This window comes from Ursus arctos, unplaced genomic scaffold (genome assembly GCF_023065955.2).
Source record: "Ursus arctos isolate Adak ecotype North America unplaced genomic scaffold, UrsArc2.0 scaffold_10, whole genome shotgun sequence".
In the NCBI taxonomy this organism is placed as follows: domain Eukaryota; kingdom Metazoa; phylum Chordata; class Mammalia; order Carnivora; family Ursidae; genus Ursus; species Ursus arctos.
The window spans coordinates 74,101,206-74,127,586 of NW_026622764.1; the positions used below are offsets into that span (position 1 = coordinate 74,101,206).

At 40.7% G+C, this 26,381-nt stretch overlaps 1 protein-coding gene across 2 annotated transcripts in view; it reads left to right on the top strand.

Annotated features, from left to right (window-relative positions):
- The window catches only part of SACS (sacsin molecular chaperone), an 89,945-nt gene that overhangs the window by 9,968 nt on the left and 53,596 nt on the right, over positions 1 to 26,381 (top strand). For both annotated transcript variants that reach the window (XM_044381695.3, XM_044381693.3), the window contains exon 2: positions 3,754 to 4,247. In XM_044381695.3, the coding sequence (XP_044237630.2) occupies positions 4,228 to 4,247 (20 nt within the window). In that variant the 5' untranslated portion in view covers positions 3,754 to 4,227. The remainder of the gene's footprint in view (positions 1 to 3,753; positions 4,248 to 26,381) is intronic.

The window sequence follows — 26,381 nt, forward strand, 5'->3', positions numbered from 1 at the left end:
GTGTCGATCATTTAATTTGGAAATATTTTCAGCCTCATGAAATTACTTGGACATACTGTCTGTTTTTATGTTCTCTGGGAGAATCTGTAAGATATTAGAATTTGCTGTTTAGTGAACGTTTGGTACAGTTCATCAGTGAAAATGGCCAGCCTTTTGCTTTCTCTGTGAGGGGATTTTCAATATCAGCAATTGAATCTATTTCATAGGATGGACTTAGTTCTTGAATTAATTTTCGTACTTTATATTTTTCCAGGAATTTGTCCATTTCCAAAATTTAAACATTCATTACCTGAAAGGTTTTATAATCTCTTCTTTTTAATTTCTGATGCATCTAAAGTTTTACTCCCAACACTCTCTTTGTGTGGGTAACTTTGCTTTTATCTTAATCAGCGTTGCCACAAGTTTGTCAATGTGTCTTTTTAAAGAACTCTGCTGGGGCGCCTGGGTGGCTCAGTCGGTTAAGCGTCTGCCTTTAACTCAGGTCATGATCCCGGGGTCCCAGAGCTCCCTGCTGAGCAGGGAGTCTGCTTTTCCCTCTCCCTTCGTCCCTCCCCCACTACTCGTGCTCTCTTGTGCTCTCTCTCTCAAATAAATAAAATCTTAAAAAAAATAAAGAACTCTGATGATAATTTCCTCTGTGTCTTTGTTTTCCATTTCATAAATTCTGCTATCATCATTATTTCCTATTTTCTTTGGGTTTATCCCACTACCTTTTTCTAAATTCTTAAAGTGGACACTTAATTTTCAGTCTTTCTAAATGAAATCATTAAAGGCTATAAATGTCCTCATACATTTATTAACCCTCTTTTTATTTTATTTTATTATTTTTTAACCTATCTTTTCCCACCTTTATTGAGGTATAATTAACGTATAACATTGTGTAAGTTTGAGTTATGTAACGTGTTGATCTGATACATATTACAAAAGGATTACCATCGTAGTGTTGTTTTTTTTTTATTAGTGATTCATTATTTGCATATAACACCCAGTGCTTATTACAACATGTGCCCTCCTTAGTACCCATCACCTGGCTACCCCATCCCCCCACTCCCTCCCATCTGAAACCCTCAGTTTGTTTCCTGGAGTCCATAGTCTCTCATGGTTCATCTCCCCCTCTAATTTCCCCCCTTTCAGTTTTCCCTTCCTTCCCCTAATGTCCTCTGTGCTATTCCTTATGTTTTGCATATGAGTAAAACCATGTGATAATTGTCTTTCTCTGCTTGACTTATTTCACTTAACATAATCCCCTCCAGTTCCATCCATGTTGATGCAAATGGTAGGTACTCATCTTTTCTGATGGCTGAGTAATAGTCCATTGTAGATCCGAACCACATCTTTATCCATTCATCTGTTGAAGGGCATCTCAGCTCCTTACACAGTTTGGCTATTGTGGACATTGCTGCTATGAACATTGGGGTGCATGTGCCCCTTCTTTTCAATACATCTGTATCTTTGGGGTAAATACCCAGTAGTGCAATTGCTGGGTCATAAGGCAGCTCTATTTTTAGCTTTTTGAGGAACTTGCGTACTGTTTTCCAGAGTGGCTGTACCAACTTGCATTTGCACCAACAGCGTAAGAGGGTTCTCCTTTCTCCACATCCTCACCAACATTTGTTGTTTCCTGCCTTGTTAATTTTTGTCATTCTAACTGGTTTATGGTGGTATCTCAGTGGGGTTTTGATTTGAATTTCCTTGATGGCTAATGATGTTGAACATTTTTTCATGTGTCTGTTAGCCATTTATATGTCTTCTTTGGAGAAGTGCCTGTTCATGTCTTCTGATCATTTTTTGACTTGATTATTTGTTTTTTGGGTGTTGAGTTTGAGAAGTTCTTTATAGATCTTGGATATCAGCCCTTTATCTGTAATGTCATTTGCAAATATCTTCTCCCCATTTTGTGGGGTTGCCTCTTAGTTTTGTTGACTGTCTCCTTTGCTATGCAGAAGCTTTTTATCTTGACGAAGTCCCAAAAGTTCATTTTTGCACTTGTTTCCCTTGCCTTTGGAGACGTGTCTAGCAAGAAGCAGACACTTAACCACCTGATCCATCCAGGCACCCCCTATTCTCAGAATTGTTTATGAGTTAGATCACAGAACGAATCATAGAATTTTAAAAGTGTTACTTGTCTGGAATCATAGAATTTTACAGGTGTTAATAACTTAGAACACTTATTCCAACCCCTTGTTTTATAGACAAAGAAAAGGATTCTAACCTTCCATTTTAATACACATAACTTCTCTTAATTCAAACATTTCAAATTGAAGGGTCTAATTTTTGAAATCCATTGTCATATGAAAGGCTTTCATCTTGTTATATAATTTCTTAATTTAATTTTAATTAATTATAAATTTAAATCTAGAATTTCTCTAATTCTTGACACATGGCAATCAAATTTCATTATATATGATTTTATATGAAAGACTAATTAAGATTTTGGATTGGTTTGTTTTAATTAACCTTACTCCTGGTGTCTGGTAATATTTTTATTATAACAAGTTACTGGGGAAGTGTTTTCAGGAAATAGTTTACAGTGAGTTTTGAGTTATTTTCCTGGGTTTTCATGAAACCAAGAATCTCTAGTGTTATAAGTCTAGCTTAGATTACCATCTCTAAATTGTGTTTGTCAACAGTGAAATATTGTCGGCTAACACAAGGAGAACAGAAATTCAGGAGCTGGTTTTCCAGTTTCCAGTTTATCAGTTCCTAGCTGAGTAAGCTTGAACACGGCTCCTCGCCTTCCTGTGTCCAAGGTTCAAGTTTCTTGAGCATACTAGCAACTCTACTTCTCTTGTTCTATCCACCTCAAGGAACCATTTAAGTGTGGTGCTAAGAGAGCACCTTGAAAATTATCAAGTATTTATATGCGGGAGAGTTGTGTGAATGGGTAGAAAATTCAATCTCATGTGTCCTTCTGGTTTATCACTGTCACCAAATGTCCTTTATCTTCATATATTTTTTCTTAAAATGTTAGACTGTTCTCAATCACCAGTGGTTATTGGGAATATTACTTTAAAAAAAAGACTTTAGGATAGACACATTTTCTTTTCTTTTTCTGGTAGATGTTTTGCTTTCAAACATGAGTTATATTGTATGTAAAGTTGTAGCTTTGGATTTAAAGGTATGTTTCTGAAAAAAGGCACATCATGTGAAGTACATATTTCCTTTTGAAAAAGGCCAGGGAATGAACATATGGGAAGGAAAAAAAAGACAGAAGGAAGCAAATCATAAAAGACTTTTGAAGATAGAGAATAAACTTGAGTATTGCTGGAGGGAGGTGGGTGGGGGATGGGCTAGATGGGTGATGGATATTAAGGAGGGCACTTGTGATGAGCACTGGGTGTTGTAAGGGATGAATCACTGAATTCTACTCCAGAAACCAATATTTCCCTGTATGTTAACTACGTAGAATGTAAATAAAAATTTGAATCAAACAACAACGAAGAAAGGAGCCAGGGAAATAGAGAAATGAGAAGAAACGCGTGGGGAGTGAGAACATGAAACTAAATTAAGTAGACATGTTTTTTATTTATAGAGCCCGCCATGTGTAGTTACACATGTGCGTTTATTGGTTGTGAGGTGAGGGATAAATGCCGTGCGATTTGGCAGGGCTCTAGTGCAACCAGCAGTTTATAATTAGAAAGCCGCTGGAATAAGAACCATGGCTGTCTTCCATGAGGAATTCCATTTTCAGTGCATTTACTCTGAGTACTTTTCCCTACTCCTTCCTTGAACCTTCCTTGGTTTTTCTTTCAGGATCCAAAAGTGATGCGGCAATGCAGGTATCGCCAGAGCAAGAAGAAGAGCTCTCGCCAGCGAGTGCTTCACATCTGAGATGAGGTTGAGAATCACGGAGCCCGCGAGCTTCAAAAAGAAATACAGGAGATTCTCAGATGAAAATAGCTTATTTCTGCTGTGGAGAAAAGCCCCAAACCATTACCTACTCAATACTCTTTTACCTTACGAACTTCTGTGAGTGGCCAGATCAGAAGGCATAACCCAAGGAGGCAACCACTCTCAGACTGGAGAGTCTTGCCTGGAGGAACGCAATAGAACGCAGCAATGCTTCCAGGCATCAGATGATGAATGGACACTGAGGGGAACACAGGCTTCTCACCGGCCAGGCAGAGCCGTGTTTGGAGTACACATTTAAAGGAAACACGAATGAAAGATTTAGAAGACAGAAAAATAGTTTCATGATTTTCGTGGACCCATGTGCCAGAAGTGATAATGCAGACCGAGGATAATAGGTAAATGAGTTAATGTTTTAAATTACAACAATTTGCACGGTATTTTAAGGCTTATTGGGTTTTCCCAAATGAAACATACATAGGCAAAAACAGATGAAAACTTCTAGAGAAAAGTGAATCAACTGTAGATACTTCACCTGTAACTTGGAATTATGTCTGTAAAAATTCAAGCCAAGGGTTGAAAATCATTCCTTACCTTTTTCTAGATGGTTTTTGGATTTTCTCTCTTTTGGTGTGCCTATTGTAATGGGTGGTTGATTAGATGAACCCCATTTTCTCTTTCCTCAAGTGTATATGCGAGTGCCTCTTACTAGCCATGTGATTATTCGGAAAATATTAAATAAAAAACTGTGAAGTACCTGATGTTGTATCAGATGCCCTGGGAAAGGAGAGAAAGAGAGCAGTCTGCATTTACTTTGTGAACTTTGGTAACAATGAATTTCATTCCTTTCCTCGAATTTAGTTGTTATTTTATAAGAATATGTACAAGATTGAGGATTTCAGCAAAAATATAGTATTTACAATTACCCCTTAAATCTCTATGTGTTCTTTTTTTCTTAAGCATATAACAAAACATTCTTTTATTGATTTTGAATGCTGTATTCAAATAGTATGTTCAGTAAATAAAATTTTAGTGCCATAGAGACCAGGTAAGACTTCACATCTTGTAACCTAATGATATCAACAGATGAAAAGACTTTTCAAATTTGGCTTTCAAATTTGGGTTGCCAAATTTGAAACATTGGGGAAAAAAACCCAGTATTTGTTTGTATCTTTTAAAAATTTCCGAAATAAAAATTTTAAAATGCTTTATTCATTAGACAGAGGAGGTAAGTGTAACTTTTTCAATGGAACTTGCTTCCTAGCTAATGAGGATTACTTTTGTGACTGCTTGTTATTTAAATACGTGAATGCACACAAGTGTTGCGACTGCTTAATGGATTTGGTTTTTATTGGCCAATTGGGATATTTGTCTATTTTCTGTATTTTCAGGTGTAATAAGGCATGTAAGTCATCTAAGATAATATTACTGATACTAAATTATTTAAATATGAGAGAAACATACTTATGTAGCACCATACATACTATCTCATGCTATTTCTGGATTTTTCTATTTTTATCTTTTAAAGTGCTTCTATATAATGCCTTCTCAGTTGTGAAAGTAGATGTTTTTCAAACTAAATGTGAATTCATTTTCATACAACTTGGCAGTTGACTGATTTGTTAGACATAATATCATTTATAAATTTATTTTCCAGGGCAGTGTTTATGTAGCAGAATCACTGATGTTGTCACTAAAGTATAACTTTTCAACAATCAGGATTGATTTGAAGCATCTGATGGATGTTGAAAAAACAAAAGATTCAATTGTCTCTGCAGTCACTGGCTGATAAATTCTATTTATAGCTTAAAAAAAAGTATATTAACTCTGAGTGTGTCTTTGCAGATTACGTAGGCTTTGGTACTGTAGAATTTCCTCAGAACAGGTGCATTTGTTTTACTCAAAGCTTATTTACTTATTTACTTAAAGCCGGAATGTCAGTGACTGGATATAGCAAGTGTGTGACTACACAGAGTGGAGTACATGGGTTGAGGGTCAAAACATCAATCTTAAGGTCATTTTTGTAAGTACACACTTTTATTAAGGCATTTAAAACCTATCTTATTAAGACCATAAATCTATAAAACTTGATTGCCTGGTCTCCTTGTTCCTGGGGCAAGGTAGTGATTTTTAAAGCTGAAAAAGATCTAGTCCGGGCTTCTTGAACTCTGGGGCATTGTATCCTGAGTTCCGGGAGGTGTGCATGTGCGGTGGGGGCTCGCACAGTCATGGCATCAACAACTCAGGCCCTTCTGAGGGTACTGCCTTTATGTAAATGGTTTTTTTGAGGTTAGATCGTCTATCCAATAAGCAATATCAAGTGTGGTGCTCAAGTAAAGGCAGATGTATTATTAGATCTACCATCTGGATATTTAAATTAAAAGCTCAGACTTAATCTCCATTGTTGAAGGCTGCTTTGGGATTGGTTCTCTCTCCATGGCCATCAGGAAGAGTCTGGAGCTTCAATACATGCCAGTGTAGAAGCAGAATCCAGGATATGGAAGGGTTTGGGGAAATTGTCCCCTATGATGCCTAGGAAACAGTTCTAGGTACAGTGTGCTACAGAGCTTTGCAGATTTCGTATTGATTCAGGCTGTTGGTGATGTCTGAGAGAATTTCTTATGGATTTTGTCTGATAAGAAAACTGAAATTATGTGACTTGCTCAAACTCATAGGGTTAGTTAAAAAAATTTTCTGACGCTTGTTAAAAGGGTAAGGAAGACTTCATTCAGGACTATTGCAAGAGGTGTCTAGACTATTGCAAAAGGGGGCAGAGATTGGGCTCAGATCTGAATGCAGCAAAGGCAAGTGGGGTTTTATAGCCAATGAGCAGAGTGAGGGAACAGGGGATGGAAACTTAATAAGAGGAGATATCCAGTATAAGGGGATTCTGGCTGACCCAAGTTGATAGAATTCTTGCTGAAGGTAGACCAGGGTGACCAGGTATCAGGGTTTTTGGTTAAATATTGAGGGTAATCAGATATTAAGGGTAGGGAGATTTTTGCTAAACTGATTTAGCAGGATTCTTGTTAAAACTGGGTTAGGCAGGTCAGAAACAGAGCCCAAGGGCAAGGCCTCATTAAAAAGAGGGCTCAGAAGTGCCTTCTAAAGTTTGGTCATGGAGAGAGTCCAGGTTCAACCTGGTTCAGGTTGACCTTCCTCTCCCATCTTCCTCCAGGGTCTACCCAATGTGTCTGGCTCTACATCTAACCTGGGGAGTATAGAGGAGCACTTTCAGTTAGGATCCTCCAAATAAACCTCTGCTCTTAAAATCATTCACTCAACTAACACGTATTGAGCATTTATTATGTACCAGGTACTTGGAATACACCAGGGAATGAAACTGATATAGATACTGACTTTGTGAATCTTACATTCTAGCAAGGAAAAACAGAAAACAAATAACAAATGTAATACATAATTAAATTATATAGTATCTTACATGATGGAACAAAAGGAATGGTAGGCTAAAAAAAGGAGGTGGGAGTCTGATGGGATTGTATAGGCATGTGTGTCACAATTTTAAATAGGAAGGTCAGGACAGACGTCATGGAGAAGATGAAATCTGAGCAAACACTTGAAGGAGGGGAAGGAATAATCATAATCATATAGGGGAAGAATGTTCTAGACAGGGGAACCTATGCAAAGCGCCTAGGTGGGAGCTGCCTGGGATATTACAAGAATAAGGAGGTGGTGGGCATGCTGGAGTGAAGGGAGTGAAGGCAAGATGATGGTGCGGTTGAGGAGGAGACTGGGCACCAGGTCACCATGAAGGAAATGGGAATCCATTGCAGGGTTTTAAGGAGTGACATGCTCTGACTTACATGTTTGAAGGATCCCTCTAGCTGCTATGAAGAGGGCCAGATGTAGAAGTGGGAAGACCCATTATGGGTTGTTGTAACAATCCAGATGAGAGATGATGATGGCTCTGGGCAGGATGGAAGGGTGTTGGAGGTACTTCTTACCTGATGGCTCTGCGGTGGTTCATGCACGTGTTTGTCGGTGTCTTCACCAAAGCTGTGAGAATATCCTTACCATCTGGCAGTGTGGGAATGTTGAATACACTTAAGATGAATGTCAACAACCTAATTATGATGGGTGTTGGGCCATTTTCCCAAAAACGATCAATTCCCTAATTCTCCAACTGACATTAACTACCAAGAGTTAGCACAGACCCTAGAGGTTAAGGTCTCTGTCTTGCAAGACTGCACCACTTGAGGGGCCAGGCACAGATGGGATCTTCAGACAACCCAACTACAAATTCAGGGATTCCAATGATCCCCTTCCTCAGGTTCAATAATTCACTAGAACAACTGAAAACTCAGCGCTTTCCTCACGATTACAGTTTATTATAAAGGATATGGTTCAGTAATAGGCATTTGGAAGAGATGCACGGGGCAAGATTTGGGGGCAGGGGATGTGCAGAATTTCCATGCCCTCCCATCACTTTGATGTGTTCACCAATCTGGTGAACTTAGCCTTGTTGTTTCAGAGTTTTTATTGAAGTTTGATGCTGTAGGCACGGTTGAATAAATCATCAGTGATTGAACTGAATCTCCGGCCCCTCTCCCCTCCCTGGAGGTCAGGGGGTACAGCTGAAAGTTCCAATCCTCTAATTGAATGATTGGTTCCTCTACCTCTAACCACTGATCCCGAAGCTACCTAGGAGCCCTGCTCTGAGTTATTTCATCAGTATACAAAAGACACTACAATCCTCAGGAAATTTAAAAGCTCTGTGCCAGGCCCAAGAAGATAAAGACCAAATATATATTTTCTACAATAGCACACTAGGAGTAAGAAAGATTCAGACAGGAAAGCAGAATTCAGTCTGCAGGAGAACAGGCAAATATAAGCTGAGTCCAAGTGTATGAAACTAAGCCCAGACAGGGAAGATCAAGTAGGCAATAGAGGGCCAGGAAAACAAGCCAGACCTTGTACTCATGAGGGGCAGGAGTGGATTCAGACTTGAAGTCATGGGTCTAATGGCAGTGATCCAGAACCAGAGCCAGGGTGATTGGGATCCAAAGAGAGAACAAGTGGATTAGCAATTATTCCATACCTCCTTAGTTTCAGTAGTTCAGAATATAAATAAGGTCAGTTAATATTTACATCTGTATCTCCATGGCTCCAAGCCTTCACCTGCTGGACAAGACCTTAACCCCCATGCCCCACTAGGCTGCTTAAATTCTTCCCCAGCTATTTCTGGGTATCCTCAAGATGGTGACGTCTTATATGGGTTCAAGAATGAATTTGCTCGTGTTCTTTCCTCTTGATCCTCTGAAGCTGGGGTTTCTGTAAGACATTATCCCCTGCACCCAATGGATCCCCTGAGCCCGAAATGACTCTGAAACCTGAGGAGAGGGCAGTAAGGGGAGATGCATGGCTTCTCCTTAAGCCTGTGCTGATTTGTTTTCTCGGAGGGAAGCAGTGTTTCATGGACTTAGTCTTGTCCCATGTTTCATAAACAATGTGCCTGAGTTTCTGTCCTCATAGGCTCAAAACCAGCCCCTTATATATGGGCAGAAAGGGGAGGATGGGTCCTGCCCAGCCTTTTCTACATCTCCTCTCTCTCCTCTCTTCTCCTTAGATACCTCTGCATCGAGACAAAACAAACTCAGAGCAAATATCCTTCCACCTCCTTTCTGAGAAAACAAATTGTGTAATGGAAAGAGTATCAAATATATCAAATACATCAACCAGATATATTTGGTTTGAATCTCAGCTTTGCTATTTACTAGTTACGTGGCCTTGAATAGGTTACTTTTTCTTAATACGAGGTCATAATGCCTACAGTAATGTTAGGTTAGAGATCATGAATATAAAACACTTAGCATAGTAGTTGACCCAGAATGCCCAAGAAAAGGTAACACTTATTATGATGACCTCTGTTAAGCAGCAAAAATTCAACTGAGTAATTTAAAAATTCAAATTGGCCTTGTTGAGTGATACATGAATTAGGCAGCACCCCTTCTAGCAAATAGGAAGTAGGTTCATCAGGCTGCAGGAAAGGACCGGTTTTTAAAGGCAGAGATGGAGTGGAAAAAAGGAAATTATTAGTGAAGAATGCATTGTTTGAGGCAAGGTCACCCTCCTAAGGGGGAACGGAAAGGGTCTATCAGTATGTTTCCTAGTACTGACCAGGAAATTCCATGTTGACTGGTTAAAGGTTACATTCTGGGGGAGGGTGAAACTGCAATTGGATTAGGTATTAAGTCTTGGTTTGCTGATGTGATGCTCTTAACATAAATGACTCCATTTTGGGCTTGGGATTTTCTTTCCCACAGTCTGTCATCCAGAAACTAGCATGAAGTCTAGCCATCAGTGATAGCTTCCACCATCACGCATATGTTACAGGGATGGTGTTGCCTACCGCCATTCCAGCTAATGAGCGGTTGTAAACCGGTCTGTCTTACCCCTCCTGGTTGGTTATGGGGATTTTCCTTCCTGCCACTGTCATCCCCTGAGTGTGTCCATGTGTGCCAAGGTCTGCTTGGGGAGGGGCTTATCCAGTGTCTAGCCATCCAATAGGAAACACAAGATGCAAAGGGAGGGCTGGGGAGAATCTTGGAGAACACCACATAGTATCTTTAGGGAAAGAATCATCAAAAGGCAGCAAGGTGATTTGGGACAGTTGGTGGTCCTCACCAAGTGATAATGAAAAGGCCAACTTGTTTCCCTGCAGTTTCCTACTGTGGGCTCTGCAGCAATTTCCATTTTCCTGGTTCCTAGGGGAAGGAAAACTCAGCCTGCATGTGTGATTCTAATCCCTTTGGTGGAGTATTCACAGCCTAGGTCTGGTGTGACTCACCATTGCTGTCGGCTTCAGAGCAGTAAGAAATCCATCTTCAGTAATCAAGGGAAGGAATTTGGTGAGGGAAGCAGGGAAAGACATACTGATGAAGGCTTTGTGGTATTTGTCTGCCAATCAGGCACACTGCTGCTTTTCAGAATAGTAAGTCTGATTCACCCTCTCCTTCATGGATCGAATTGGCAATCATGCTGTGATGAGTGGTCTATAGACAGGGTCCCCACAGTCAACTTAGGATAAGCCAAGAGTTTACATGCAAAGGTGAAAAGGAATGAGAAATTGCCAAGGAACCTGGCAGCTGACGCACTGTTACCTCCCAAGACCTGAAGGACTAGGGTAGAAACAATTGCTCGAATTTTGAAGGACAAAATGTCATACCTTGGAGCAACATCTCTTGAGAAGGGCAGTGACCTTTGTTGAAAAACACAGTCAGACCATGGTGAGGCTGTGTGGTGGGTGCTGGGGGAATAAATTCTTTGACATCACTCTCATCCCTCTCTTCCACCCTCTGATGAGGCTTCTGTTGGTCAACTCTACATGCAGCAAAAGTGGCCTGAGGCCCCGTTGATGCAGTCCAGACAGGTTGGCCCAGGTGAGCAAGGTGGAGAGTGGACCTAAGGGGCAGAGTGGTACTTAGTATATGTGCAAAGAAGCCTGGGCTTTCACCCTCTTCACCCATGATTGGCAGAAATCCTATGCCTGGCCTTGGTGCCCCCTTACCTCCTTTAAAAAATATTATTATAAAAAGTTTTAGGCATACATAGAAGTAGAAGAAACCATTACAATGAATACCCATAAAATTAAATACTTATTGAAATTCTGCCGAATTTGTTCATACCCCTCTTTCCCTTTGCTTCAGCTTGTTAAAGCAGATCCTACATACTCTGTTTTGTGCTGGTGCTGGTGGCTAGGCCCTTGGGGGTGCACTGTGCAGTGGCATTTCTCTAACTGCAGGGGTCACCCTGAAGGAGCCCTGAAGGCTTCTCCACTCCCAACAGGTGTGTGTCGAAGGAGGGTGTTCCGTGTGCGGGGCCAAAGCAAGTTCACTGCCATCACCCAAAGCTATCAGAAGGGAGAAAGGGGAGTGGTAACACAGTAGAAATAAGAAATACATTCGTTATTTAATATTTAGAGGTACTTGAATCATTACCCCTTAAACACTACTTAGGTAGGCCCTCTTCACTAAAAATCATCTGATAAGTTTTTTTTGAGAAGAATATAGTTAATTTATTACCCAGCATGAAACATTAGGGTTTTAAATGATCTCATTTACTGACTCTCCCAAGAGGAAAAAAAATCCATATAGAAATGATAACTTAGAGTCAAACCGACATAAGATATATTTTTAAAAAATTAAACAGTAGGAAAAAGGCTTTATATATGAATCCTTAATACAAATGATTCTAATTTCTAATTTGTTATGATTGAAAGCCATAGCCATAAGAAAAACAGTGCAGAAACAAAACACTAATTCTTTTCAGAGCTGAAAACAATTTGAAGTCTACAGCAGATCCTTGACCAAGTAAATAGGTTCTATATAAAATCCCACATAGAATGAATAGAAAAAAAAAAAATCCCTTGAAAAATCTTTGAAAATATAAAAAACAGAAAAGCTGTAGAAAAGTGGTGGTAATCTTGTGACCTCTGGCATAGGTAGGTACAGCCAAACAATTTGATATTTTGACATAAATTCACTTGTTCCCTCCTCCCCAAAAGAAGAAGAAGAAGAAAAAAAAAACAGAAGAAAGGAACTGTCCCTTCTCGTGTTGCAAGAAAATGCTGGCTCAATGCAGAGTCCAAGGAACAGATTTCAGATACTGTAATTTATTCCTTCTTTTAATCTGCATGGAGAAGAATGGAAGTAAACGTGCTCTTCCAAGAGAATGCACTACAGAGCCTTTGTACACGTTCACTGCCCTTTTTCCTTTTTTTAATTAGGGAAGGCTTAGCTCAAAACTTCAGTTGAGTTTTAGAAGGAGAGGACAGGTTTACAAGGACAACATGTGCTTTGAATACATCATATTAAGTGCAGACGCAACTGATTGTTTCTCTCTGCCCACTGATCAGTCACTGAAAAAGGCAAACATAGCTACATTTTGCTACTTAATGGTACCTTATCATCATATTCTTTGGATCCATAGGCAGTGTCACAGTAAGAGCTTATTAAAAACCCTTCTTTCCTATTCTAGAACAGGTAATTATCAGTTTGCGTTTTGGAAGTAAGTACCATGGATGTTACCAATTTACTTAAACTTATTTAGTGAAGACTGCTCTCAGGGTTAAGTTAAGGATCTTTAGCCCTTGCCTTTCCTTAGTAAATGGATTCTCCAGGAATTAAGTTGTCTTCTGAACCTCCTGTGTCCAGTCAGTTGACTGTTGAAGCCACGCCTAGCTGTTGGTGTTTTGTTTCCACCTTAAGGTCTTTAAAATGGAATAACTAACATTTTTTAAGTTAATATCTTTCTCACGGGTAGTCATATGTTAAAAGATGTTAGTTTTAAAATTCATTATTCTCACAATAAGAGGAATTTTTAAGCTTAAGGAATTTTAAATTTAAGGAACAAATTCATTTGCAAGTACGTAGTGAAGAAGAGCATACTTGAGCTGCCCAAAAAGGGACTTCTGCTCCAAAGATTCTCCCCAGCAGCTGCTTCACCAGATCTCAAGCCAACATCCTACACATACGAATGGTAGGTACTTGCACAGGTAAATGGTTTGATATCACCCATATATTAAGACAAAAAAGAAATGTATAGGGATTCCTGGCTGCCTCAATTGGTAGAACATGTGACTCTCGATCTTGGGGTCATGAGTTTGAGCCCCACATTGGGTATAGAGAGACTATGGACTCTGGGAAACAAACAGAGGGCTTCAGTGGGGAATGGGATAGGCTGGTGATGGGTAGTAAGGAGGGCACGTATTGCACGGTGCACTGGGTGTTATATGCAACTAATGAATCATGGAACTTTACATCAAAAACCAGGGATGTGCTGTATGGTGACTAACATGATGTAATAAAAATTATTAATAAAAAAAAGAGATTACTTAAAAAAATGTACAGGGTGAGCAGAGGAACCAGCTGACATGTAGGGGTCTTTCAGTAACTGAAGGAAGGCCTAAGAACAGTAAGTGATCAGTAAATGCCAACAACATTGACCAAAAAATTCTTTAGATTCTGTACAAATGCCAATCACTTCATCCTCTGATCATCCATAGGCTGAATCCCAACCTTCCTTTGGCCCTGTTGCTTTTTTTTTTTTTTTTACTATTGCTTCTCTCAGACTTATGTGTTGTGAAGGAGTGCCCCTTTTCCCAAGCTGTGAAAAGTTACTTTGGAGTTTGTGATGAAAGGCTAGACCAGCTCACAGCTTTATCTAATGCCAGTTTATTAATATCTGTCCATTACGAGAATTATTACAGAAAAGAAAAAAAGATAAGAAGGACCCACTTTTCTTCTATTTTTTTTTTTTTTTTTCACTTTTCTTCTAATTCTTACTTTGCATACAGGATGCAAAGTGCTTGTAGGGAACAGTCATCAGAAGCCAAGTATGTGAAGACTACAGCATTCCCATTTTCAGCTGTGAACATTATGGGACATAGAACAACATATGAGAGATTATAAGCAAGAGAGGTTTCAGTAGTTTATGAATAAAGAAAATTCATGCTTTCTTCAATCATTCATAAGTGAAAGTTAAGTGCTGGAGATGTTCAAGAAGATAGAGGTTTTGTCTCATTGACTTGGTTGGAGGAGCCTTCTACTCTTCTGTCTGGGTGCTGATTGATGGGTAGGACGTCAGTAACATCATTTATCAGGTTCTTCCCATCTCTGAGATGTTTTATATCTGTCTCCTGATATGTAAAGGAGGGTTTCCAACTTCCCATTCACTTAACACTTAAATATAAGACCAGTGCTTCCTGGATATATGATTCGAGTCTGAGGCTCTAGCTTTTCACCACTCTTCAGAGGAAGAGATCTTGTAATTACCTTGCCTACCTATCTCAGTCCTTATTCACTCCATAAGCACTGATCAGGTGTGTGTCAGGCCCCGGGGGTGCAGAAAAGGGATATTGAGACCTATTTCCTGTTCCTAGAAGGTCCCCAGTTTGCAGAGGGGCATTCAGCCATGTCCTGGTTTATGTAATGTGGGAAGAGTTGGGATAGATGGACATGCAGAGTATTATGAGAGAATAAGAAAGGGCACACAAGGTTTATTTGTCATGGACCTATTTCCATTTTAAACAGTGATGGGGAGAGAGGGAAAGTTTCACAACTGAAGTGGCATTTGAGCTGGGCCACCAAGGATGGGTATTGCATTTAACATGTAGGGAGGAAGCAGATGCTGCAGGAGGAAACAGAATGTGCAGAGAAATGTGCAAAAAAAAAAAAAAGTGCAAAGACATGAACATGCCTGCAGTGCTCTGGGGGAATATTCAGGAAGGAGGGGAGGGAAAGTGAGCCTGTTTTTGAAGCATTTGAACTTTATCATGTGGGTAACTTGAAGTACTGAGTATGGTGATGATGAGCAGAGGCTTAGTCATACTCCATTCGAGAATAACTCAGTGACAACATGTAGGATTGACTGAAGGAGAAAGGATTTGGGGCAGAGAGAAGAGTTAGGGCCCTGACTTCATAGTCTGAGCAAGAAACAGTAAAGCTTGAACTGCTATGAACATGAGGAAGGAATGGAGTCGAGGGAGAGTGAGCATGGTGGCTGCATGTGTAGGTAGATGGTTTGTAAAGAATAACCAGTATTTCCTTTTGGGAATATTTGTTTTATGTTTAAATATCTGCAGATCATTTAATCAAAAATGGAAAATATTTAGAGAACAGGAAAGTGACCAAAGTTTAAATGACAAACACACATAAAAGTTTAATTACCAATGAAATTAAAAATGTTTTCTGAACTATATTCAATTGCCCTAAGTAGTTTTCTAATTGATGAGTTTTTTATGTCAATTGTTTAGCCAATGTATTTATAAAAAGGATAGAAATAATGAGCAATCATATGATTCATTTTGGGTGATTTATTTTCAGATTTGGGTAAATTCTGAAAAGAAATGTACATTTGAATACTATCTATGCTTTCCTTATTTAAAAATTTTGTCTTTGGTACTTAAGAAATATTCATTTTTATAAGCAGTGAGTAAATAGACATCTTCCTTTTCCAATTTACACCTATTTAGTTTATCCAATGAAATCCTGTCAAAAGAAAATTTGAAATGGTCTGCGAAATGAGCAAAATGTAGGATTTTAACAGGTTAAGCTCTATTTAATTGTACTACTCATGTAAAGTCCAGTTGTTTTTTAATGGATTCACTCTCAATTTTCATTAAACAACTCCCCTGACCTATTTCTATCTAGTGTTTTCTTTGTGTCCCCTCCAATGGAGGTTGCCTGCCAACTACTATAATTGTTCCCCAAGACAGCATGTGTGGGCAGCCATTTATAAACCCTTCTGTGTGAAGAAGACTGTGGCGTGCTCCTCTTCTACTAAAGCAAGGAAAAAAATACAGTATTATTTTTCACAAATTCACAGTTATATGAATTCATATTACGTGATTCATATTTCCAAGTTTTTATGGCAGTGGCTCTGCGCAGAGATAAAATAATGTTCACCCTTTGAACTATTCATTAATGTCACTCCAAGTCCAGGTATTTAGAAATGGGATGCATAAGAACATATATTTTATTTTTCAAAATCTTTAGTGAATTTAAGCAAGAAATGTTCAAAACAAATTATGACAAAATAAATAAGATTCCCATTTATTTTTCATAAATAAACTCATATTTCTTAAGTACTTGTGACTAGAGGATGTTAGTTTAGTCAAATTGTGATTTGGGATTCTATTTGAGATACCATTTCAAAGCTAAATAAAGGGGACTCAATTGACTATCATTAACTAAATAGAAGTAGTTAATTGTAAAGTCTCCCCCTTTTTGACTGAATATCTGTACCTCTATTCCATAATTCATGCTTGTATATTTACCACATACATTTAGAAGTGCTCTCCAGTGTGTGTGTGAGAGCTTGCACGTACCTACATCCCACCAGCCAATAAAATTGCCATGTTTGAAATACAAGACTGTGATCAGCCCTTAGAAGAGAACCTAGGGGGCGCCCAACTCTTGATTTCAACTCAGGTCATGAGCTTAGGGTCCTGGGATGGAGCTCCTTGTTGGGCTCAGTGCTCAGCAGGGAGTCTGCTTGAGATTTTCTCTCTCCCTCTCCTTCTGCCCCTTCCCCCCACTCTCTCATTCTCTCTCTCTCTCTGAAATAGTAAATAAGTCTTTTTTTTCTTTTTTTAAGAAGAGAACCTAGGACACTGTTCACTGTTGTCCTTAAGGGAACTCTAACTATCTCGCCATCCCCATTGCTGCTTAAAATGAGCGACTGTCTTTGTGATATGATTTCAGAGGGAGTCGGGTGACTGAACTTCCCAAGCAATGTGTTTCCTCCTTACTCGATTCTGGAGAGCAGCACAGAATAAGGGAAGTTGAACAGAGACCTGATTTCTAATGTTGACACTTGGCATTTGCAAGGAAACCTCAGACAGATTATTTACCTTCTCTGGGTCCTGAGTCCTGACTTCTTTTTTTTTTTTTTAAGATTTTATTTATTTATTTGACAGAGAGAGAGAGCCAATGAGAGAGGGAACACAAGCAGGGGGAGTGGGAGAGGAAGAAGCAGGCTCCCAGTGAGGACCCTGATATGGTGCTTGATCCCAGGACTCTGGGATCATGCCCTGAGCCGAAGGCAGATGCTTAACGACTGAGCCACCCAGGCACCCCCTCAGTCCTGACTTCTAAGTGTGGATGATAATGTCTCCTTCATTGGGAAACTAAATGTGATAGTGGATGTGAAAGATTGGACATGTAGTTGGTGGTAAGTGTATAAAAATGAGAATTATTCTAGTTGTTGGGATATATTTCGTCAGAGTGTGCCCCAAATTTGTCTGTCTCTGGAGCCACAGAAATATTTATACTTGAAAACCATTCCCACATTTGGATACTATAAGAGGTCTCCTGGAGTCGTTTTTTTCTCTAGATAAATTTTCTAGTTCCGTCAGTAACAACCCCATATGGGGATGTGGGCAGTGATTAAATATCCAGGTTTTGGATTTGCTCAGAGAAGGGTTAGATCTTGACCCTGTGTGTAGTCTTGGGCAGTTTTGACCTTTCTGAATCTTTCATCATCCATAAGAATAAAATAGGAATAAGAATGGTTCGTAGGGTTTTTGTGAAGATTAAATAAGAAGCATTTGGTGCCTGGTAAGTAATTAATGACAGGTATTATTATTAGGCGTTGTTTCAAGTTTCTTGCAATCCCCATTGCTGCTTAAAATGAGTGACTGTCTTTGTGATATGATTTCAGAGGGAGTCGGGTGACTAAACTTCCCAAAATATGAACCCAGTTCCCGCACAGCACCAGAATGAAAATCCCCTGTTAAAATACAGGTACACTTGAGATAGTATACAGGTATACTGGAGAGAGAGGTATTAGCTGTGGAGAGTAGCCTTTCATTGCCTTCCTGTGTGAAGAAGCAAGCAGCTATCAAAGGACAGCGCCACGGCCACCTAGAATGGTGTGTCCTGACAGCTACCTGGTCTGCACTGTCCTTCCTAGGGAAGGTCTAAAGAGGTGGAAAGGCACATTCTCTCTCTAAACACACACAGACACATGAAGATGCACAAGAAGGGAATGCCAGGGCCACTTTGGAGTGAGGATGCCGCGGAGCTGATGTGTGCGCTAGACCGGCAGGAGAACCACTTAGATAGATCTGCCTGGAAGCTGAGCCCTGCAGTATGCTTGGGCATAAGGATAATAGAGGAAGGAAAAAGAAAGAAAAACAGCTTTCGTTCCACATATAAAATCAACCAGGAGTGCAGTCTCTTTCCTGACGGGCTCGTGGAGCCATGGCGCTGGTCCAGGAAAGCCCTGTTAATGGAAGACAGTATCTTGGCATTTGTAGCCACTAACGACTTAGGTAGGTTTTCTTTATTTTAGCACTTTTCCTTTTATATGAAAATTATGTTGATTATGTTTGCATATTGTTCCATTCTTCAGGTTCCTTACAGGCGGTAGGACTGTTACTATTACCATCATCTCTGATTTGGTAGAGTGCTTTCACACAGAAAATGTGCAGTTATTGTTCACTGCACTCACAGAGCTGGGGAAGTGCTGGAGAAAAGGGTAGGGCACATCAGGAGGAGGTGAAGTTGAGATAAAGGGGTTCAAGTGTACCCAAGACACCTAGCGTTTGATTCTCATTTTTTTTTTTTTTGGCACTGATCTTACCTGTTCAGATGCCTGAGCAAGAGAGTAGGGTGAAGGAAGAGACTGGGAGTGAGAAATAAAGGAGTATGGAGGCCACCATCTTGCAATTCCTGCCTGGCTGCTGTTCCTGCGAGGTGATGTGCCCCAAGGCAGGAACTGTGCTCTTTTTTTCACGGTACCAGTGCCCAGCGCATAGTGGTATTACACATCTTATATGAATAAATGAGCACTTTCCAGGTCAGTGACTGCCCCATTTCACCTGACAATAACCTGACAATCAGTCCAGTTAAACAGGTGAGAATGTGAGCTCAGAACAGTGACAATCCCCCCAGCTGGGAGGTGTGAGAATTGGAGGGGGGGGTCACACCCTCATTCACTACCACACAAGGGACAGAGGATGGAGAAGGGCAGAAGGTGAAGAACAACAAATCGGGAAAATAAAGGATAAATAGAAGGAAAATGAACTGACTGGAAGAATAACAGTAGGCAGGAGAAGCAGAAAAAAAGGAAGAAATGTATTATGATATTTGTTGCTCCTACTATTTCCTTTTCCATGTTCAGTTTATTCAGTTTTATGGTGGGATGGGTTTATATCATGTGTTTCCTACTATCGTGTCTAGGCCTGAAACTCCATTCAAACTTTCTATTTATTAGCAAGCAGCAAATATATTTTAACGTACATACTGCTACAGCCAGCTCACTCTGTCTCCATGTTTTCTATAAAATATTCCAAGAGAGGATGTTTAATCAAAGGTCACTATAAATGGAAGGGAGATTCAGAATTCAGAGGAATTCACATGTGGTTTTAGTATTCCTTGAAATGGCTAATACAGCTTAAGATGTGTCACCTTTATAATATCCAGGGGCTGAGTCATTTTGTTTCCTTTCTAATGCAAAGTCCTTTTGGATTAGTCAATGGATATATGTAAGCATGACTACACTTAAGGCCCCTACTGGTTAACTTTGCTTTGGCAAAGCTGTGTTTGAATAATCTAGGATTTTTGGCAACCAAACAACTAACTCTTATTAAAATTAACAATAGATTCAAAAGCATCGTGTAAAGTCTGTGCAAGCCTATTTTCTCATAATTTTTACAGCACTTTAGGGAATTCATAGTACCCTCGTTGGTAGTAGAAAATGCAGGGATGTTAACTCAGAAACATGACATCATTTCCCAAAGCACGTTCAATGGAACTAAAAATAAAAGTTAAGCAATTGTGTCTACATTAGCACAAAGAGAAGGGAAGTTTTGTCAGTTGTCTGACTTATTGCTTATTAAATGTGACCTCTTGGATAAATACTGCCTGAGCCTCCTGCATTTCTGGTTGAAGACCTCGTTTTCCCTTGAAGAGGTTGCTCGGCACAAGGCCTTGAAGGTGGAGCTCAGGATCCCTGTGCGGTGCCCTGCTGCTGTTAGCACGCCTGGGGAGGAGACGCAGATGGGATGAGTGATCAAGGAGGTGGAAACCTGGCCATGGTGTCATCAGGCTAGAAGCGTCAGGCTTCCTGAAGAGGATTGAATCTGAAGGCACAGTGGACACTGAGGACAGAAGGAGACCAGATGCAAAGGCCACGTGACCAAGCTCAGCGGGTTAATTTGAGGAGCTTGCAAGGGTAGGTGGGAGGTGGGGAAAGTAAACCGGAGTCAGTGAGAGGTCAGGATGAAAGTAGGACTTGGATGTTCTGATAAGGAGTTTGCGTTTTGTCTTATTTGTGTATGTATTTGGGACAAAGCTGTCAGTTCTGACCATTCTGGAAAACGACTGAGAATCTCTTAAGAAGATAGTGAAATAAACCACCTGATTCACCAAAAAAGGTCAAGGTAGCCACATTAAAAATGTTTGTGCCCAGAGAGAATCTACACAAGGCGGTACGGTGATATATTCACATCAACTACGATGTTATTATTTTTCTTTTTAAGACATAATTCACATACCATACTGTTCACAATTTCAAAGGATCCAATTCAGTGGCTTTTGCCGATGTTCATCAGTATGTGCCACTATTCCAGAACATTTTCACCATCCCTCAAAGAAGCCCATTAGCAGTTACTGCTCACTGTCCCCTCTCCCCAGCCCCTGGCAGCCAGCAGTCTACTTTGTGTCTCTATGGATTTGCCTGTTCCGGACATTTCATACAAGTGGAAGCCTAACAAGTGTGGTCTTGAGTGCTCGACTAATTTCACTTCGGAAATTTTTCAAGGCTTGGAAGTTTTCAGCACAAGATGGAGAGATGTCGTACTGGGAAGGGGCCTGTGGGGGGATGCAAACCAGTGGTGGAGGGGTCACACTGTCTGAGACTGTTACAGTCTAAGTTGCAGTATTGGGGAGCAAAGAGTGTGATTTAGTGATACACCCACTGCAGGGGGGGTATTAACATGCCCGGGTGCTTTGGGACTTCCTACCTTAGGCAGGACATGGCACAGGGGCAAGAGAAGGACGTGTCTGCAGATGAGAAGGGCATCGGGGACCGCCTAGGAGGATCTGGGGAGGGCACAGCAGTCATGAGGCCATTCTAGCAGTGTCTGCTGCAACAGAACTGAAGTCTCTTGTGCACAGGTGCATGTCTTAGGAACATCTCTCAGCGAGAGTCATCAGAATGTAGTTTCTTTTTTTAAATATTTTATTTATTTGAGAGAGAGAGAGAGTACAAGTTGGGGGAGCGACAAGGGGAGAGGGAGAGCAGACTCCCTGCTGAGTGGGGAGCTCAGTGCAGGGCTCAAACCTAAGACCCCGGGATCATGACCTAAGCCAAAGGGAGATGCTTAACTGACTGAACCACCCAGGCACCCTCAGAATGTATGTTCTTAATCTTAAACCCTAGACGCAGGTTTTCTGAATGTTTCAGCTGTGAGTTCTCACCGAGATTTAAGAATCTTCATTAAGGAAGTAAAATGTGACTGTGACCTTGTTCTCCCAATCTGCTGGTGGTTGCTTGTCCTGGGAAGGAAGCCAAAGTGGCAGGACCTATCCTGCTAAATGACCTGTGGGTTGGGGTCAGCTGGCACCTGCAGACTGAGTGTGGGCACAGGCACAGGCTCCCTGGAGCACAACGGAGAGCCACTGGCCAGAGGGCTGAAGCCAGGGGACAACAGACGTCTAGCAGGGCACAGCGAGAACCACTCCACAACTGTGGCTTAAGGGAGCCTGGCAGTGCTGGAGCCCTGGGGTCAGACGCTGGAAACCAAGACTAGAACAAGGTGGGAGGGGTATGGAGGAACGGGTACCCCAGGGGTCCAGGATGCCAGCAGAGTGAGCATCCATCCAGTCACGTATTCCACAGTGTTTACTGGGTGCCTGTGGCACGCCAGACCCTGTCCCATGCTGGGAAGAGAGCAGTGAATTCAACAGATAATGGCTTTGCCCTAATGGAGTAGAAAACATGGTGTGTTGACATAGATATTGTACAAATAAGTAACCGAGTATGTAGCAGATGGTCATAGGTGCTGTAGAGAAAGATTAGGTAACCTAAGGGGGACGGCATTGGGAGTATTGCTATTTTGTGTAGGGTGGTTGGGGAGGCCTCCTGAGAAAGATGACATTTGAGTGTAGACATAAAGGGGGAGAGGGAGTAAGAAATGGCATCTGGATGGAAATCATGCCAAATAGGGAGATAGCAAGTGCAAAGACCCTGGGGCACGGAGTGTGGTTGGTGTTCAGGACTGAAGGGTGCCACGTGTGGCTGGGGTGGAATGAGCCAGAGGGAGATGAGACAGGGACCAGGGGGACAATGATCGATGAGGATATGAGCTCTGGGACATGGGGGGCTTGACCACTAACGCCTTATATGCTAAGGACACCGACTTTTCCTCTGAGTGACAGAAGAGTCATTGATACAGGAATTTGCATCTTCAGCCCACCATTTTGTCTTGATTTGACCCCTGTTTTGTGTAGTTGTGCTTCCCCAAAACCCTCACTGTCCCCTGCAGTGCTCTTGCATGTTTGTGTACGGATACTGGGTCACCGCTTCATTTCACAGGCAGTCATGTACTGAACTCAGAATTGTCAAAACAGGATTTGTATGTGAATAGTTAGTTCTAGAAAAGCCTAGAAGAGGGAAGAGAAGATGGGGATGGTACTGCCACAGCAGCTGGGGGAAGGGGATAAGGCGAGGTAGAAGAGGAAGTGTGTGGATGCTGTGAGGAGCATAAAGAGAAAGCTGGTGGAACGCCAACAAGCCTGACTTAGGCAAAGTACTTACCAAGGTCAGTCTGACAGAATCTGGAGGGGTGCTTATCAAACACAGCAAGGTCGGTAACTCAGGGGTAAGGAAGAGAAGAAGGCCAGAAGGAAGAAGGCTCTAGAGATAAGCATAGAGATGTGTGGCTTTCTCCTAGCTTCAGGAAAAGTGTTATTAATGACACTGCCTAACATCCTGTCCTGCCCGGATGTCACGGGTCTGGGTGCTACCTGCCACCCCTCTGCCCCGAGTGCTGTGTATATCCTGCCATAACTGCACAGGGTCTTTTGGGATGTGCAGGAGATAAGCAGGAATGTGGAAATTTCCTCATTTAACTTGTGCAGAATGTCTCTGGGCACAGACAGCTGAAAATCCTGCTTCCATTGGTGAGAGTAGTTCATTATCATTCAGATGCATAAAGACCTATACCATGCTAAAACAACAGTGACAGTTGCCTTCTACATGCCCAAACATGCATGCTCGTACTTGTACACACACAACCTAGTGCACACTTGTAGGAATATAAACAAAAATGGAGTGCTCCCCCTGAAAGCGGTAGTACTCACTGAATGAACTGAAAACAAATACTAAACAAAATATTCAGCAGTTGGAAGAACACCTCAATGAAACAGGTAGTTTAAATGACTATTTTTTTCAAATTTCTAAAAAAATTCTAGTTAGTTAACACATAGTATAATATTGTTTTCAGGAATAGAATTTAGTGATTCATCACTTACATATAACACCCAGTGTTCATCATAACAAGTGCCCTCCTTAATACCCGTTCCCCGTCTAGCCTATCCCCCCACCACCTCCCTACATCAACCTTGTTTGTTCTCTATCGTTAAGAATATCTTATGGCTTGCTTCCCTCTCTCCTTTTCCCCCCTTCCCATATGTTCATCTTTTTTTTCCCCTTAAATTCCACATATGAGTGAAATCATATAGTATTTGTCTTTCTCTGCCCAACTCATTTTGTTTAGCATAATATCTACTCTAGCTCTATCCATAGCATTGCATCATAACAAAGGGCAAGATTTCATTCTTTTTATGGCTGAGTAATATTTCATCAAATGTATATACCACATCTTCTTTATCCATTCATCAGTCGATGGACATTTGGGTTCTTTCCATAGTTTGGCTATTGTTGATAATGCTGCTATAAACATCGGAGCGCTATACCCCTTTGAATCTGTATTTTTGGATCCTTTGGGTAAATACCTAGTGGTGCAATTGCTGGATCATTGGGAAGTTCTATTTTTAACATTTTGAGGAACCTCCATACTGTTTTCCAGAGTGGCTGCACCAGTCTGCATTCCCACCAACAGTGCAAGAGGGTTCCCCTTTCTCTGTACCCTCGCCAACTTTGACAGTTGTGAAGTGGTGGCTCATTATGGTTTTGATATCCCTGCTGATGAGTGATGTTGAGCACGTTTTCATGTGTCTGTTAGCCTTCTGGATGTGTTTTCGGGAAAAATGTCTATTCATGCCCTTTGCCCATTTCTCAACTGGATTATTTGGTTTTTGGGTGTTGAATTTGATAAGTTCTTTATAGATTTTGGATATTAACCCTTTATCAGGTATGTCATTTGCAAATATCTTCTCCCACTCTGTAGGCTGTTTAGTTTTGTTGATAGCTTCCTTCGCTGTGCAAAAGCTTTTATCTTGATGAAGTCCCAATAGTTCATGTTTGCTTCTGTTTCCCTTGCCTCTGGTGATGTGTGTAGTAAGAAGTTGCTACCGCCGAGGTCAGAGAGGTTGCTGCCTGTGTTCTCGTCTAGGATTCTAATGGTTTTCTGTCTCACCTTTAGATCTTAAATCCATTTTGAATTTATTTTTGGGTTTGGTGTAAGAAAGTGGTCCAGTTTCATTCTTCTGCATATTGCTGTCCAGTTTTCACAACAACGTTTGTTGAAGAGACTGTCTTTTTTCCATTGGATATTCTTTCCTACTTTGTCAAAAATTAGTTGACCATACAGCTGTGGATCCGTTTCTGGATTTTCTATTCTATTTCATTGATCTCTGTGTCTGTTTTAGTGCTAGTACCATATTGTCTTGATCACTACAGCTTTGTAATAGAGCTTGAAGTTTGGAACTGTGATGCTTTCAGCTTTGGTTTTCTTTTTCAACATTACTTTGGCTATTTGGGATCTTCTGTGGTTCCATACACATTTTGGAATTGTTTGTTCTAGTTCTGTGAAAAATGCTGGTGGTATTTTGATAAGGATTGCATTAAATGTGTAGATTGACTTTGGGTAGTATAGGCATTTTTTTTTTAAGAATTTATGTATTTTTTTGAGATAGAATGAGAGAACATGAGCAAGGGGGAGGAGCAGAGAGACAGGGAAAAGCAGACTCTGCACTGAATGTGGAGCCCCATGCAGGATCCTGAGATCAGGACCTGAGCCTAAATCAAGGGCCAGACACTTAACTGACTGACCCACCCAGGCACCCCTGGGTAGTATAGACATTTTAACAATATTTGTTCTCCCAATCCATGAGCATGGAGTTTTTTCCCCCATTTCTTTGTGTCCTCTTCAATTTCTTTTTTAAGTGCTCTACAGTTTTCAGAGTACGGATCTTTTACCTCTTTGGTTAGGTTTATTCCTAGGTATCTTATGGTTTTTGGTGCAATTATAAATGGGATTGATTCCTTGACTTCTTTTTCTGCTGCTTCATTATTGGTGTGTAGAAACGCAACATACTTCCTTACATTGATTTTATATCCTGTGACTTTGCTGAGTTTATGTAATAGTTCTAGTAATTTTTTGGTGGAGTCTTTCAGGTTTTCTACATAGAGTATCTTTTTGTCTGAAAATAGTGAAAGTGTGACTTCTTCCTTGCCAGTTTGGATGCCTTTTATTGTTTTGTGTTGTCTGATTGCCAAGGCTAAGATTTCCAGTACTATGTTAAATAGTCATGGTGAGAGGGGCTATCCCTGTCTTGTTCCTGACTGTAGGGGAAAAGCTCTCAGTTTTCCCCATTGAGGATGATATTAGCTGTGGGTATTTTGTGTATGGACTTCATGATGTTGAGGTATGTTCCCTCTATCCCTACTTTGTTGAGGGTTTTTATCAAGAATGGGTGCTGTATTATGTCAAATGCTTTTTCTGCATCTATTAAGAGGATCATATGGTACTTGTCCTTTCTTTTATTAATGTGGTTGAGATACTCCATTTGGAAATTTGTAGTGGGTAGAATGTATAGGATTCTGATGAGTACTTTCTTAAATTTAAATATCTTAAGCAGAGTTATGGTAATAAGGTGAGG